The sequence below is a fragment of the Heloderma suspectum genome, chromosome 5 (genome assembly GCF_057233095.1).
Source record: "Heloderma suspectum isolate Gila_16-S chromosome 5, 16-S_ref, whole genome shotgun sequence".
In the NCBI taxonomy this organism is placed as follows: Eukaryota; Metazoa; Chordata; class Lepidosauria; order Squamata; family Helodermatidae; genus Heloderma; species Heloderma suspectum.
Window position 1 is genome coordinate 172,807,776 of NC_139462.1, and position 17,949 is coordinate 172,825,724.

A 17,949-nucleotide genomic window follows, 5' to 3' on the forward strand; every position below is an offset into this window, starting at 1 on the left:
GAAATGCTGCATTCTGCAATTAGCAAAGTCCCTTCATTTTCCAAAAGTACTGTCTGTCATCGTATAAATGTGTTTTCATGCATCCTTGCATATCTGAACTGTTTGCTAGGTATGCAAAGACAGTATTGTACTTGTGAATTCAGTACATACCCATAAAAGTATATGCCCACCATTCCATCAGTAGTTATAAATGCCACTTCCTAAGAGATACAGGGCGGTATCCAATGGTGTCATTTTGCAAACTCAAATAGCACCAGCGGAGTTCTGCTGAATTTTTCCATTGTGCAAGCAGTTGTCCATTACGCTTGCACAGCTGGTTGTGCAAGCACTTGTCCAACCAGTTGCACAGTGCCTTGCACAACACATTGCACATGAGTTATGTGCAATGCATTACACAACAGGTTGCACAAGCATAATGCAAAACTGCTTGTGCAACTGTGCTTGTGCAAATGTAAATTTAGTTAGATTCTTCTCTTGCGCATAGTTCAGAACCTAGTTTCCACTAGTGTAACATCATTTGCGCTAACAGAATGGCACAGTTGGATACTGGCCACAGTGTACTCCACTTGCACTGCATATGTTTGCATTGTTTGTCCTGCATAAGAGATGGAAGGTATAAGTGAGAACCTTAGGGGCAAATTGGGTGTGATATTAAACACATCACCTCTGTGCCTACTAGTAAGTCACAGATGGTGATTTTCATTAGGATTGTGGGAAGTGGAAAGGGGAGCTTTAACCCTTTTTTCCCCCAATGAAAATTACCTTATCGCTGCTGCTATTGACCCTGGGAGGAAAGCTCCCATTGATGCCAATGGAAGTTTCTGTCCCAAGGCCACTGGTAGCTGTAGGAGGGGAGGAATTTTTGTTGGGATTGCAGTGAGGGAGGAACATATTTAAAAAAACCTACCTGTATTGCAATCCCTAGAACATCCCCCCACAGACACACACACACCTGCTATTAATTGTTAAAAAATAATAATGGTGCAGCAAGTGAAGCATTTAGTGTCACATTTAAGTGATCAATCTATGGTAATAGGTAAGTCTGGTGTAACTGTCATATACATTACCAAATGTATATGTACCTTTCCCTGCCTTTTGTGGACTATTTTTGGCTCTTCAGGATTTTGTCGCTCCTTTTCAGACAAAACACCCTATTCATGCTCACATGAGATTTATTTTCTTCTCTTGAGCTCTGTTCTCCCTTTTGCTGTGACTGGCCAAGGCCCAACCTAAGTGCAATGGTGGGTAGAGCCTTTTACTGCACCTAGTCATCCAGTAGAGATATACCCTCTCATCAAACATTTATTGACTGAACTTTATTGATTCAACTTTGAGTTCCATCTGTAGAGTTAAAAACATAAGAAAAGCCATGCTGGATCAGACCAAGGGTCCATCTAGTCCAGCATTCTGTTCACACAGTGGCCAACCAGCTGTCAATGGGAAACCCACAAGTAGGACATGAGTGCAATAGCACCCTCCCGCCCAATGTTCCCCAGCAACTGGTGTACATAGGTGTACTGCCTCTGATACTGGAGGTAGCATAGAGCCACCAGGACTAGTAGCTATTGATAGCCTTCTCCTCCAGGAATTTGTCTAACCCCCTTTTAAAGCCATCCAGATTGGTGGCCATCACTACGACTTGTGGTAGTGAATTCCATAGCTTGACTATGCTCTGTGTGAAGAAGTCCTTCCTTTTATCTGTCCTGTGTCTCCCACGATTCAGCTTCATGGGAGGACCCCATTGGGTTCTAATATTTTGAGAGAAGGAGAAAAACGTCTCTACCACAATAATTTTCTTGATAAGTGTACTATAGTAGTTGCACATGCTAGGTATACATTCTGGGTGACTTGTCAATACAACCATGTTATTTAAAAAGTATTTAAAAGTAAAATGATGGACTTTGGGGGCAAACAGTCTAGAGAAGAGAATATCTTTCCATCTCGCCTCATTTCCTGTGTATGGCCTCTGGCACAATTGGAAGGCAAAGAGAATTACAGATGCTACAACACTGCAAATAAACATTTGTAGTAGAAAGAAGTGTTTTTCCCCCCATTTAAACCATCTTCTTCTGTGACAATTAGAGCATAGATGCTCTGTTATTACTATGGTGAATGTGATTATAGGAGGACAGGCTCTTGGGCTAGAAAACTGGAGCAGTTGTGGAGGTTGTGATCACTGTCTTCTCCGTTGTTCCCAAATTAACCAATACCAAATGAAGAATCATAGGGCTAGCGAAAAATGGCTGCAGGGATAATGCATTCAATAAGATTCCTAACATAGCAGCAAGTGAGGTAACTTTTAATGATCGTGTCATCCAATTGCATTAAGTAGAGCTTTATGAAGCATTATATAAAAACAGCATGCTAATTAGCAATCTCGTTGGCAAAACATTTGTAGGTGCTACGTATTTAATTGTATAGTGTATGCGTACCCCCAAGTCATATATAGAAAGAAATGTTAGCAACTCAGTCATTTAAGCTGAAAGCAGCACACTACTGTGAAAAACCCAGAAAGGTTTTAAGTTCATGGGTTCAGTCAGAGTTTATCTAGTAAAAAGAAAGAACATTTTATTGATTCTACTTTGGAGTAGGACTATTTTCAAAACCACAGCAACAACAAAATTGTATTTCCTAATTTTCATTGTAATACAGAAGAAAATGTGTGATAGTGGCGGGGGGTGGGGGGAATACATTTCCCAAGTATATTCGCAAGCTGCTTTAATAGCTACCATTCCATTATGTTTACCTGCAAAATCAGATACTTACATAAAATGCAAATGTTTTCTTAATTGTAGCAGTTAGAGTTTCAGGTATCAAACACATCAGTTGAAATGTATTTTCAATTGCTGCTTTCCAGTGTAATATTTAATGTGGAGAATCTGTCACATTCAGCTAGCTGGACACAAAGGGCTGTTTTGGAGATCATCCTAAACTATAGATTAGTGCAGTGTTCTTCACTGCAAGGCCCAAGAGCCACTGGCACCCCCCAGTCATCTTAACTACATCTCTCCACCACTCTCTCCCCACTTCCCTCCACACTCCCTATCTCTTTTTGCAGTAGCTGTTCACTCTCAGCACTCAGCCTTGTTTGCTTTAGTGGCTGGCTGGCTGCTGTAGTCTGAGCTATTGGAGGAGGCTTTGGGGGGTAGGGGGTCAGGAGATCTGCCACTCATCAGTGTAAAGTGGCTGGAAGGAGGGAGAGGAGAACTCGGGAGCAATCAGCCAATTAGCTATGGCAGTGGATGGCCTGAGAGGCAAAAAGCAACATCATGAACAGCGACGTGGTGCACTGTATGTGTCCCAAGTGGCCTCGGTGGCAGGCCTGGAGCCAAAGTGGCTCCTTCTTGAAGAATAGTGAAGATCACTGGTTTAGTACTATGACAAACAGCCACAGTGAGCTTTGGGCTTTCTTTCTCCCTTCCCCCTCCTCCTCCAGCAGAGCTACAAGAAGGAAGTTTTCACTTCCGTTTTAGATTAACTGCAGCTTGATGTGTTGTCCAAACCCAGACAAACTGTGGTTATAGTTAATTGAAACAAGCCAATTCAAATTATAATTTATGAAACTGGCTTGTTTCAAGTAACCATACTTAAGATTAACCACTGTTTAGAGTCTGGATGACATGCCAAACTGCACTTAACCTAAAATGGAAGTGGAGGCCCCTGATCTCCTCCTGGAAATGCCGGAAGATAAGTGGGGGAGGGGGGGGGGAGAGGGTGCATGAGCCTAAGGCTCACTGAGACTCGTTCACATAATACTAAATGGTGGTTTTTTGCCTTATGTCCTACCACAGCCAATACATTCAGCAAATCTGAATGATCAAACTCATGGTCACCCAAGATTTTGGACCCCTGACACAATTTCTGCATTGATTTCATCATGCACTGATGGGGAAAAATTACTTTGTATGGGAAAAGTTGGTATTGAATTTGCCTTCGCACCAAACTGGACATGATGTGGAAGGTCCATGCAAAGATATCTGATATCTTGTACTTTACTTCATAGTAGCTGAGGGAGGTTGCTAATTTGGTCAGGGAAATGGAGTTGGTGAAGGGTGTTTAAATTTTTCCTCCTGTGATATTTTCCCAATCAAATTTGTCCCCCATTGAGCAAAAGGTCAGTCATAGTTTAGGTGCCTGTATTTTCCTCCCTAGACCCTGATGCTGGGAAAGACTGAAGGCCAAAGGAGAAGGGGACGGCAGAGGATGAGATGGCTAGATAGCATCACGGATGCAATGAATATGAACTTGAGCACGCTCCGGGAGGGAGCGCAGGACAGGAAGGCCTGGCGTGCTATGGTCCATGGGGTCACGAAGAGTCGGACACGACTGAACGACTGAACAAAATTTTCCTCCCAGGAGGGATAATAGAAGCCACTATGGGGCAATTTAGATAGGGAAATAGTGTTGAGAAAATAGTCAAATTAGAGGCCCCATGCCCTTTTCAAAATAAAGAAAAAGGCAGAGATAAATCTTCTGCATCACGTTTAGCTTGGTCATTAGTAAGTTTGTTGAAAAAGTGCGAGGAGAAGAAAGTTCATCAGATCATTACCATCTAAGATTATAATCATATCAAGACTGCAATCCTATAAATCCTTACCAAAGAATAAGCACCATTTTACTCTGTGGGGCTTGCTTCTAAGGAAATGTGCATAGGATTGCGCTGTAAGAGATAAATATGCATGTTATTTCCTGGTACACACACTCACACCCCTCCTCAAATGAGGAACCAAAGTAGAGCCAAAGACATTTGGCCTTCCCATTTAAAGGAGAATGAAGGTTAAGGCTGGAGAATGGGGAAGTTAAGGAAATTTGTATAACAGACATGGAGGAGGTGTGTTTAGTATATCTGTTCCATAATGTAATAGAAATAGGTAGGTGACCTCAGGCTGTGGGTTAAGAAAAGGCATAAAGTTGGTACATTTCCCGCCATGGTTACTCTAGGTCAGGGGTGAGGTACTTGTGGCCCTCCAGATATTGCTGGACTACAACTCCCATCAGCCAGGTATGATGGGAATGGTAGTCCAGCACTATCTAGAGGCCTACATGTTCCCTAGCTCTGCTGTAGATAAAAAAGGAAGGTGGTGAAAGATAAGCAGCAACCCACTAAGGAAGCCCAAGTGTCCACAATCTGGCTTGTTTTCAAAATGGCCTAATCTTCCTTGAAAACAAGCAAGATTTTGATGCTTTAGGCTTTCTTAGTGGTTTACAGCCAGTGTTTCGCAGCAATCCAGCTGTGGTTTTTTCCCCCAGCACCCTGCAGAGTGCACCCTTGGGAGGGGGGCAGACCAGGTGTGTGTGTGAAAATGGCCCCTGGGCCCACCTAAAGTTGTCTTCCCCTGTTTCCTGCCCCATATATAGCATTGGACAGGGCAGCAGACAAACCTGGTTCTTTTCAACTATTGTTGGAAGCTAGGAATACAAGTAGCAACCAGATTCTGGTGTAAGAAAGTATATTTATTTTCTGGATCAGCCGAAAGGAAAGCGAAGTATGCATTTTTTTTTTCCAGCAGAGTATAGTGTCCTTCAAAGTAGAGTGGTGATGACATTCTGCCAGGATGTTCTTTTTCCAGGAGGGGATGGCCATGACAAAATGCAGTGTGATGACTTCAATTTACTGTAAATCAGCACTTCATTTTTATAGGTGTATGTGGTAATAGAAAATCATGGCCAATGATTGTTAATGCTGCTGGGAATGGAGAAAAAAAAGCTGTGTGAGGTAGCATCTTTGTGCCATGACTATAATTTTTTCAGAGGTCCTAGACAGAATGGATATTTTTCTTCTGCTGCCCCCCGCCTCGAACCCAGCCAAATATTCCTTTTAATGGAAAGAGATAACGTAAAAGATATCTCTGAGTTAGCTGAAGGTTTTTTTTCTCTTTTTGGTCAGCAGAGAAAATCAACTGTGAGATAGGTGTGCCTCATTCATAGGCATCTTTACAGGTGCATTTCTACAACTTCAGCTGAAATATATACACACACACACACTAAATAGTTAGAATTTTTATTTGCTGTTGAACTGTGTACACAGAGTCTGAGTTTACTTATGCTAACTGCCTTTTATTACTTGTCGTTCTCCACAATTACCGGGATCATTTAATGAAAGCTTGCAGAATAAAGGAGAGAAGTAAAAAAAAAGAAAGAAAGAAAGCTAGAAAAACAAAATGCAGTAATTCAAAACATTTTATTCAGGAGCTCAATATGAATCCATATTAAAACTTAAATGTTTTTTTAAATGACTTTTATAGATACCATGTTTGGGGCTAAGTACTTTGCTTTTGATGCTGAACAAAGATGAAGGGATTGAAAAGTAGCCCATGAGAATCAGACCTCATCTAATAGAAGATGGTCCTTGATTTCCTAGTGTTAATTAAAGCAGTTATGTTTGTTGGGACCAGAGAGAAAATCTAGTTGTCCTATTCATTGTGTGGATGATATTTCAGACAAAGGAGGAGTGGTTTATCATGGTTTAGGGCTATATGTGTGTGTGTGTGTGTGTGTGTGTGTCTGCGAGAGAGAGAGAGAGAGAGAGAGAGAGAGAGAGAGAGATTCTGGTCTCAGATTCAAACCACTAAATCCACTGAAAAAAAGCAAACTGGAAAATAAAATTCCCTGGCCTCACCACAGGACCACCTAGGCCTTATTCATGCTCAGTGCATTTTATATGTATGACCTAGTTCCTAAAAAGTTGTGGGTGGGCTGAGAAAAAGACAGTGGGAAAATAAGGCAAAAATGTAGCTAGTGAGCAAGTCTGACCTTCACCGGCCTGTTCCTATAAAGAGGCCAGTGTGGCTAGTCTTGCTGCAGTTTCTTCTTTTCACTAGAGTTGGGTGGTGGCACACGTACTGAATCCCTGTTTGATATCCATAAGATCACCAGTTACACCAGGTGTAAGCAACATCTGGAGCTCAAGGGGCTGCCTTCCCACCCCGTGACATAACATGAATACTATCCACCGATTCAGAAGGAGAGTTTAAGACTTGCCCTAAAGGCCTTCAGAACCTTGGCTAGAAAAGAAAAGGTTGGTTGGAGGACCCTGTGGGGCTAGTCGTGGGGCTGAGGAAGAATTGTGGTCATAATTAATTGCGGGGGTGAGGGAATCATAGAATAGTAAGGTTGGAAGGGGCCTACAAGACCATCAAGTCCAACCCCCTGCTCAGTGCAGGAATCCAAGTCAGAGCATGCCTGACAGATGGCTGTCTAGCCTCATCTTGAATGCCTCCAGTGTGGGAGAGCCCACCACCTCCCTAGGGAATTGGTTCCATTGTCGTATTGCTCTAAAACTCAGGAAGTTTCTCCTGATGTTCAGCCAGAATCTGGCTTCCTGTAACTTGAGCCCATTATTCCATGTCCTGCACTATGGGATGATCAAAAAGAGATCCTGGCCTTCCTCTCTGTGACAGCCTTTCAACTACTTGAACAGCACTATCATATCTCCCCTCAGTCTTCTCTTCTCACAGCTAAACCTGCCCAGTTCTTTCAGTCTCTCTTCGTAGGGCTTTGTTTCCAGTCCCCTGATCATCTTTGTTGCCCTCCTCTGAACCCTCTCCAGTTTATCTGCATCCTTCTTAAAGTGTGGTGCCCAGAACTGGACACAGTACTCCAGATGAGGCCTAACCAGTGCTGAGTAGAGGGGAACTAGTAATTCCTGGGATTTGGAAGCTATGCTTCTATTAATGCAGCCCAAAAGAGCATTTGCCTTTTTTGCAGCCACATCACATTGTTGGCTCATATTCAGCTTGTGATCTACAACAGTTCCAAGATCCTTCTCGCTTGTAGTGTGGTTGAGCCACGTATCCCCCATCTTGTAACTGTGCATTTGGTTTCTTTTTCCTAGGTGCAGAACTTGGCATTTATCCCTATTAAATGTCATTCTGTTGTTTTCTGCCCAGTGCTCCAGTCTATCAAGATCACTTTGAATTTTGTTTCTGACTTCCAGAAACAGGGATTGAATTGATAGGTATGCATAATGTTTCTCTAGTTATCCCTTCCTGCCTTCTACATGTGCTAGAAGGCATGGCACAATGGGAAGTGAGATTAACTAGCTCTCTGTAAGTTGTTGCTTCCTATACAATAATAGCACAATCCTTTTCTGTGCACTGAATGTCCCTTGGGCACTTATTTTGTATGCAAAACATTCTCACAGAGTTAATTAAATGAAGTGCTCTTCAGATTTGTCAAGTCTTGATGAGAGAAAATGCTTAAAAATAAATTTTAATAAAGCATTTAAGTAATATTTTAATCAGTTGAAGTTTACAGCTTTTGTTTTAATAGTTCCTGGCTGGAAAAGATCAATGGTTATTTTATTCCGTAAAATCTTTACTGGATGATATAATAAGCATCACTCTTAAAATCTGCAGTTTAAATATGGATGGCAGTTATTAACCTGTTCTTAAAAAGCAGCAATTATTCAACAGTAATCACTTAAAGAAATGACTTAATTACCACAGGCAGAAAGGGTGAAAGAGTGAAAATTGGGGGGAAAGCCACAATGTAGTTGTTGATGAGAAACATTCATGGTTTATTAAAAAGGAGCAAATCTTATTTAGGCTTTATAATTTAATATGTATAAATAAATGTTTGCTGACAATAGACACCCAGAGGCTGCAATATAGATACACACACACACGTGTGTGTGTGTGTGTATGTATGTGTATATGTATGTATGTGTGTGTGTGTGTATGTGTATACGTATATATATATATATATATATATATATATATATATATATATGGGAGCCGTAGGTTACTCAGCACTAAAAACAGCATAATATAAAGGTAGTGTGGGTGTATGGGGAGTGGGGGAGATGCCACATTATTCAGGACCCCATTCAGTTAGCAGTCGAGAAAATCTCTATAGGAACGTCCGTGGGTTTTGCACATTTGGGATGCTCAAGAATTTAACTTGATCCACATTTTGGGAAAAAAGTGACCTAATTCACATCTCCGAAACTAATGTGCAGATCAGAATGTGGTTATTCTTCTGATTAACACTTCTCCAAATTGCAGTTTGGGGCTTAAAAAATGAAGTTTTCAGCTTTAAAAATGTACCAACATGTGTATAAAAATGTGTAGGGCTGTGCAGGGACCCCCTCATCTGACTCGGAAGCTGCTTCGTGGCTTTGGAGGCGTGTCCAATTCGGCTCAGGCTGATTTGCCCCCCCCGACCCGACCTGATCCAGAACCTGAAGTGGAATTCGGATGGCTGATTCCCACTTTGGGGGGCCCTGATGCCCCTGCACAAACCCCCAGATCCTGACTTTGCCGCCTTCGTCTCCTCTGCTACCTCCATCGCTGCCTCCTCCATTGCCACTGCCGCCAGCTCCTGAGGCCTGGACATGTGCCAGCTCTCCAGGAAGCTGCCATTTAAAACATGGCGGCTCTCTGCAGTAAGAGCTGACACGTATCCAGGCCTCAGGAGCTGATGGCGGTGGCGATAGAGGCGGCGGGGTGGTGGAGGTGGCAGCGGCGGTGGCAATGATGGAGGTGAAGGCGGCAGCAATGGAGGCGGCAGTGGCGATGGGCAGCTCAGGTAAGGGCCTGGAGGCACTGGTGCGGCTGGGCTGGGGGCGCCAAAACTCCAAAGCACACTAAGGTGCTTCGGAGAGCCCCCAACCTGCTCCAGATCACTTCGTGCCCCCTCTGCTTCACCTTGGAAGGGGCTTGAAGTGACCCAAAGCAGCCTGCTTTGACTTGGGCTTCGGCCCTTGGGCCAAAGCGGTGCACAGCCCTAAAAATGTGTGTTTACAACATGCATATTTGAGGATTTATTTTTTTTTAAATGCAGATTAATGCGGGAGTGGGACAGAAGGGCTTATAAATAAACACATACAAAATCAACACATATGGGAAATAGACTCGTCCGTTCATCCCAAGTGCACATACATGCTTTTGTTTCTGAGAGCAGCTCCTTGTCTTGTGTTGGAAGCTACTAGAAGCTTCCCCCATATTTCAGGAGTGGCTTGTCAGGAGCCATGGTGGGCTATTTTCTGAGGGTGGAAACTTGGATGTCACAGAGCACTTGAGGTGTTACCTGCATTGACCTGTGGATTAAGGGTTGCGATCTTAGTTCCTCCCCTGCTTCTTGTTATAGTAACCAAGATCCTAAATTCCAAGACCAGCATAGCCAATTTAGAACAGAGTTCTGAGTAGGAATGGACAAATCTGTCAATTTCAGTTCCTCATTTTTCCAGCCTTACCTTTAGTTCATTCTGAACTTTGAGAATTAAAAAAAAAAAATTCACATGAAAAATCATATACATTTTTGTTCATATTTCTCCTGGTTATCTTGTATACAAATTGTATACAATTTTGCCTAATATTCATATTTTTTGCAAGCAATTTTCCTAATCTAGAGCAGTTTTTAATGTTATTTTCATGAATATATGTGTATTTGTGGGCACTTTTCCAAAATATACATATTTTTGTAAATTTCTTTTATTGGAGAACTCGACTGCAAAATTTGGACAAATGCGAATTTCAAAGATTACCCAAGTTTCAGTTTATGCGTTGGTTAGAAAGTGCAGAACTAAATGAACTGAAAGAATTTCTCCCTCATCCCTAGTTCTGAAGAGGTATCAGCTTTATTCCAACCCTGACGGCTTCCTTTTCTTCAGTCATTTGAAGTGCACTGGCCTCTTTTTATATTTCTTTTGAGACATGCTGCTCTGAGTGCTTTACAAGCAGAGGAGTCGTTTATAAATATATTAAATAATAAATAGAAAAACAATTCCAGTGGTGGTAGCCTGAATTTATATCCAGTTTCAAGGCTCTTTTTAGGCTCAGAGTCTGGGGATTAAATTCATTTAAATTGGTGGTAGAGCAATTCAGGGCAAGCACATGGCCAGTTGGGAGGAAACATTCTTCCATCTCAATTTGGAAGAAAATGTGTCATTTTATTTAGTTCATATGTACAATTAATTTTAGCCCTTTCGCCACATCCTCTTCAGACTGATGAACTGGCAACAAATGTACAAGATTCCTGTCGGGCCCTGGCCGATCTCAGCCTGCCATCAGTGATTTGTAACCTTAATGTCGTGGTTTCAACTGGTCGAACAATGGGAAGTAGGTACAGTGCTTTTTTCTGGTAGAACTCACTGGAACTGAGTTCCGGCACCTTTTCTTCATATATACTCTGTGTGTGTGTGTGTGTGTGTGTGTGTGTAGTGTTTGTCCACTATTTTAATACTCTTCATTACAATTTAATCGCCATTTACTCCCAAGGAAGCATAATCCAAGAGTTCCGGTACCTTTTTCTCCAGGAAAAAAAAGCACTGAGTAGGTATGTATGGGAACAAAGGAAGAATTCCCTTGCTGCTCACTGCTTCCTGCCACTTCTCTCACTCTCACTCTCACCCTCATTCTCATCCATGAACACACATATATACACACACTGAAACGCAGTGCTTTGTCTGTCTGTCCCTTTATCAAAGAGAGAGAGAGAGAGAGAGAGAGAGAAAGAAATATATGTCTAAAATATGTATTAGTCTGCATCACAAGAATACATACAAGATTTAAGATTCTTCTCTCCCCACTGTTTTGAGCCATGGCTGTTTAAGGCGTGAAGTGACACATAGCTAGGAACACATTCATCTTGACTCTGTTTCTGGTGTGAATTAAATAAGATATTTCCGTATTGCCCACTTTGTATCTAGCTTACTTTATCATCCTTCCGTGTTTTCCAGTAAGAAAAGGTTGTCCCAAGAGGTTACGGGTCAAATGTGCACAGCAGGAGATAGGCATGCACGCATAATAGAAATGAGATTTAGAATTCTAGGTGTCTTACAACTCGCTAAAATATAAAGTTGGAATCAGATACAGATATCCAAGTACAAAATGATGCCATTTCTGAAGTGTGTGTGTGTGTGTGCGCGCGCGCGTGTCTGTATAAATCAGTGCTTGTCCATATATATTTATATATGGAAGTGGGGGCTGAATCCGTCCTGGTTGCCACTTCCATGTATATAAACAAATGGCATGGCTTAAAAATGGCTTAGACAGCTGATGTTGACAACGAGGCAGTTCAAAACAATAATATAGACGTTGGCTACATGCTTTATTATAACTAGACTGTATTCTAAGCATTGTTAATACTGAAGGTAATATATTGTTGTTGTTGTTCAGTCATTAAGTCATGTCCGACTCTTCATGACCCCATGGACCATAGCATGCCAGGCCTTCCTGTCCTCCGCTCTCTCCCGGAGTGTGCTCAAATTCATATTTGTTGCATCGGTGATGATATCTAGCCATCTCATCCTCTGCCGTCCCCTTCTCCTTTTGCCTTCAATCTTTCCCAGCATCAGGGTCTTTTCCAGGGAGTTTTCTCTTCGCATTAGGTGGCCAAAATATTTGAGCTTCAGCTTCAGTATCTGTCCTTCCAATGAGCACTCAGGGTTGAATTCCTTTAGGACTGACTGATTTGACCTCCTTGCACTCCAGGGGATTCGTAAGAGTCTTCTCCAGCACCACAGTTCGAAGGCATCAATTCTTCGGCGTTCAGCCTTCCTTATAGCCCAGCTCTCACAGCCATATGTTACTACTGGGAAAACCATAGCTTTGATTATACGGACCTTTGTTGGCAAGGTGATGTCTCTGCTTCTTACTATGCTGTCTAGGTTTGCCATAGCTTTCCTCCCAAGGAGCAAGCGTCTTTTAATTTCATGGCTACAGTCACCGTCTGCGGTGATCTTGGAGCCCAAGAAAGTAAAATCTGTCACTGCTTCCATTTCTTCCCCTTCTATATGCCAGGAAGTGATGGGGCCAGATGCCATGATCTTAGTTTTTGTAATGTTGACTTTCAAACCAGCTTTTGCACTCTCCACTTTCACCCTCAACAAGAGGCTCTTTAGATCCTCTTCGCTTTCTGACATTAGGGTGGTATCATCTGCGTATCTGAGGTTGTTGATAATTCTCCCGGCAATCTTAATTCTGACCTGTGATTCATCCAACCCGGTGATTCTCATGATGTACTTTGCATATAAATTAAATAAGCAGGGCGACAATATACAGCCTTGTCATACTCCTTTCCCAATTTTGAACCAATCGGTTGTTCCATGTCTGGTTCTTACTGTTGCTTCTTGACTCTCATACAGGTTTCTGAGGAGACAGATAAGGTGGTCTGGTACTCCCATCTCTTTAATAATTTGCCACAGTTTGATGTGATCCACACAATCAAAGGTTTTAGCGTAGTCAATGAAGCAGAAATAGACGGTTTTCTAGAATTCTCTTGCTTTCTCCATAATCCAGCGAATGTTGGCGATTTGATCCCTAGTTCCTCTGCCTCTTTGAAACCCAGCTTGTACTTCTGGTAGTTCTCGGTTCACGTACTGCTGAAGCCTAGCTTGTAGGATTTTGAACATAACCTTGCTGGCATGTGAAATGAGCACAATTGTACGGTAGTTTGAACACTCTTTGGCATTGCCCTTCTTTGGAAATGGAATGTAAACTGACCTTTTCCAGTCTTGTGGCCACTGTTGAGTGTTCCAGATTTGTTGGCATATTGAGTGTAGCACTTTAACAGCATCATCTTTTAGGATTTTAAATAGCTCAGCTGGAATACTGTCATCTCCACTAGCTTTGTTGTTAGTAATGCTTCCTAAGGCCCACTTGACTTCACTCTCGAGGATGTCCGGCTCAAGTTCAGTGACCGCACTATCATGGCTATCAGGGACATTCAGATCTTTCCTATATAGTTCTTCTGTGTATTCTTTCCACCTCTTCTTAATCTCATTGGCTTCTGTTATGTCCCTGCCTTCTTTGTCCCTTATCATGCCTGTCTTTACACAAGACGTTCCCTTGATATCTCCAATTTTCTTGAAAAGATCTCTAGTCTTTCCCATTCTGTTGTTTTCCTCGATTTCTTTGCATTGTTCATTTAAGAAGGCCTTCTTGTCTCTCCTTGCTATTCTCTGGAACTCTGCATTCAGTTGGATATATCTTCCCCTTTCTCCCTTGCTTTTCACTTCCCTTCTTTCCTCAGCTACTTGTAAAGCCTCATCAGACAGCCACTTTGCTTTCTTGCATTTCTTTTTCTTTGGGATGGATTGAGTTGCTGCCTCCTGAACAATGTTACGGACCTCCGTCCATAGTTCTTCAGGCACTCTGTCTATCAGGTCTAATCCCTGAAATCTATTCCTCACCTCCACTGTATATTCATAAGGGATATGATTTAGGTCATACCTGAATGGTTTAGTGGTTTTCCCTACGTTCTTCAATTTAAGCCAAAATTTTGCAAGAAGCAGCTCATGATCTGAGCCACAGTCAGCTCCAGGTCTTGTTTTTACGGACTGTATAGAGCTTCTCCATCTTTGGCTGCAAAGGACATAATCAATCTGATGTCAATATTGACCATCTGGTGATGTCCATGTGTAGAGTCGCCTCTTGTGCTGTTGGAAAAGAGTGTTTGCTATGATCAGCGTGTTCTCTTGACAAAACTCTATTAGCCTTTGTCCTGCTTCATTTTGTACACCAAGGCCATGCCTGCCTGTTATCCCGGTGATTTCTTGACTTCCTACTTTAGCATTCCAATCCCCTATGATGAAGAGGACATCTTTTTTTGGTGTTAGTTCTAGAAGGTGTTGTAGGTCTTCATAGAACCGATCAACCTCAGCTTCTTCGGCCTCAGTGGTTGGGGCATAGACTTGAATTACTGTGATGTTTAATGGTTTGCCTTGGAACCGTACTGAGATTATTCCATCGTTTTTAAGATTGTACCCCAGTACTGCTTTTCCCACCCTTTTGTTGACTATGAGTGCTACTCCATTTCTTCTAAGGGATTCTTGCCCACAGTAGTAGGTATAATGGTCACCTGAATTAAATTTGCCCATGCCTGTCCATTTTAGTTCGCTGATTCCCAAGATGTCAATGTTCAATCTTGCCATCTCATGTTTGACCAGCTCCAGCTTACCTTGATTCATTGATCTTACATTCCAGGTTCCTAAACAATATTGTTCTTTACAGCATCGGACTTTCTTTTCAGCACCAGACACATCCACAGCTGAGTGTCCTTTTGGCTTTGGCCCAGCCGCTTCACTCTTTCTGGCACAACTTGGAAATTCCCTCTGCTCTTCCCCAGTAGTATATTGGACACCTTCCGACCTGAGGGGCTCATCTTCTGGCGTCATCTCTTTTAGCCTTGTGATACGTTCCATGGGGTTTTCTTGGCAAGAATACTGGAGTGGGTTGCCATTTCCTTCTCCAGTGGACCAAATTTTGTCAGAACTCTCCACCATGACCTGTCTGTCTTGGGTGGCCCTGCATGGCATAGCTTATGGCTTCACTGAGTTACGCAAGCCCCTTCGCCACAACAAGGCAGTGATCCATGAAGGGGGAAGGTAATATATACTTGAACTTTAAAAGTTATTTCTAGTCTGTGCTTGTAGTCAATGTTGTGTTGCTGTTTCAGACTATTGGCGTTTGTGTTTTAAAATGATATCTGTCTTAGATCCACATGTGTCCGTTTAGAGCAGTGGAGGCAGTGTATATAAGTGTGCAGCTCCTGTGCAGAGGGCAGAGTGTGGAGCATTAGAGGTGGGTATTATTCCAGATGCCACATGATAATGGATGGGCAGAAAGGCCATCGCCTGTGATGGTTATCAAACCATGCCAGGTGCAAGGAAATCAGGAAGCTGGACCATTCCCATCCCTCCATCACCTTTTGGCCTCTGGAATGGCATATGGTGTACAGCAACCTTCCCCAACCTGACACACACCAGATGTAGTGGGGAATACGTCCAATTATCCACAGCCAGCATGGCCAATGGGCACACTGGCTGGGGTGGTGGGAGCTGTAGTTCAACCAACCTGGAGGATGCACGGTTGGGAAGGGCTGGTGTGTACCTTCTGGTGTATACTTCAGCTGTTTAGAGCAAAATGCAAGCAGCAATCCCAGGTACTGGATACTGGGACTGCTGTTCCTTGCCTTTCTGTCTTAGGGCACAATCCTATGCATGTTTAGACAGAAAAAAAGTCCTGGCTGGGGAATGCTGAGAGCTGAAGGACTTTTTATCTGTCTAAACATGCATAGGATTGTGTCCTCAGTATATATCTTTAGTAAACTTGGGCAATTACTCCAGAGCAGCTCTTAACATATCTAAAAACAACAACAATGCTACAGGAACATAAGGAAGAAAAATAAAACTGGCAGGTCAGCAGCTCATAACTATTCTCTATAATTATTACAGTAAGAACGAACAGAGACCGGCCACCTATGTTTGTATGCTTAAAAGCACCATTATGCATGTATTAACATTGCAGTACACATTTCTAATCTAAATCATCTCAATCTTTTATTAATAAATATCTCACTTATATCAGGTCAGTTTATATTAGCTCAGAATAAACTAATATTCCACAGGACACTATTAATGAACATTCTGTATCAATAGAACCACATGTAGTGTTCTGTATATGCCCCATTTATATTTTCCACTAGATGCAATGTTAAGATTTTGCTACTGTGGCTTCCAAGCATAGTTTCAAAAAGAAAAAGTAATCATTGCAATGACATTTATAGAAAAGCAATTTGGCTACACCTGTGAGAGAAACTGATGTGGTGGCATTTACATAAGGTCGTTCCATCTCATAGCCATGGAATACAAACAATAGGATATTTTGAAGATTTATTTATAAAGAATAATTCAGGTGTGTTCTTCTAGCAATAGTATTCAGATGTGGTTCAATATTATTTCAAGAGCTGATGACATAATTGAAATGATAGCTTTGATAGTCTCTGGCATGCAGAATGAACCCAAATAGCATGCTGCTTCAAAATGAAATGCATTCACTGATCATAAATATCTGAACTTACAGATATCTGGACTTACAGAAAGTCCTTCTAGTTTCTAAGGAACTTGTTTAAAAGGCTTGCTACTCAATGACAGAGTAACAGAATGTTTGGTTTGTTACAAAGATAGATGGAGGCCACCTGTACAGAAAAATTCAATGTATTAAAACTGCTATTAGTCTTCTAATAATAATTAGATTCAAGGAGAGCCAATGTAGCATAATGGCTGGAGTGTTGAATGACTGGGAAGACCTGTGTTCAAACCTCCACTCAGCTCTGAAGCTCACTCATGAACTCAAGCAAGTCTCCCTCTTTGTCTCTCAGACCAACCTACCTCGCGGAGTTCTTAGGATAAAAGAAGAGGGGCTGCGCTCAGCTCCTTGAAGGATAAAAATGTAATAAATAAAATAAAAGGTCCCCACCATAGCTGTAGAACTACTTGACTCAAAGAAACTCTACTGGTCATTGCGAAGGTTTTAAAATGACAAGAGTAAGTGAAAGGAACACTGCCAGATCTAATCATAGCTGTGTTACCCAACAGACTGCAGCAAAAGAACAGAGTGGCATTGGAGACGTAAGGTAACATGAAAGAGAAATACCCAAAGGATGGGAAAAAAGGAAACCAAAATAAGTACAATAGAGAAAATCCAGAGAGAGAAAGAGAGAGAGAATTTAGGATGAAGATAAGCAGACATTCTATAGTGTGGTGGATGTAGTTTGAATGTGCATTTTCCTAGTTTAGATGTAATGATCTTGGAATTAATTAATTCCGATTAATTTACAATATTTGTATACCACTGCACATCGAAACATCTTCTGGAGCAGTGAACAAGAGATAAAATGAACAGGAGATAAAAGAAGAAACATGAAATTACGATTATTCCTTAAATAACAGAGTGCTGGTTAATCAAGGAAAACCAAGGCTGGGTAATCAAGGAAAGCTTCCTGGAAAAAGAACTGTTTTCAGGAGATGCTGAAAACAACCCAGTGTTGGCACCTGCCTGACCTCCAGAGGCAGGGGGTTCCATAGGACAGGAGCCACCGCACTGAAGATTCTTTTCTGGATGCACTCCAGTCGGGCCATGGGTCCATGTGGAGCCCCCAGGAGTATGCCCTCTGATGACCTCAGTGATTGGGTAGGTTGGTAAGGGAGAAGGCGCTCTCTCAGGT

At 42.1% G+C, this 17,949-nt stretch overlaps 1 protein-coding gene across 5 annotated transcripts in view; it reads left to right on the forward strand.

Annotated features, from left to right (window-relative positions):
• The window catches only part of ZNF385D (zinc finger protein 385D), a 253,440-nt gene that overhangs the window by 56,577 nt on the left and 178,914 nt on the right, over nt 1-17,949 (forward strand). For 2 of the 5 annotated variants that reach the window (XM_084858342.1, XM_084858344.1), the window contains exon 3: nt 10,946-11,060. The exons of the other annotated variants lie outside the window; for them this stretch is intronic. In XM_084858342.1, coding sequence (XP_084714468.1) covers nt 11,028-11,060 — 33 coding nt within the window. In that variant the 5' untranslated portion in view covers nt 10,946-11,027. The remainder of the gene's footprint in view (nt 1-10,945; nt 11,061-17,949) is intronic. 5 annotated transcript variants of the gene reach the window in all.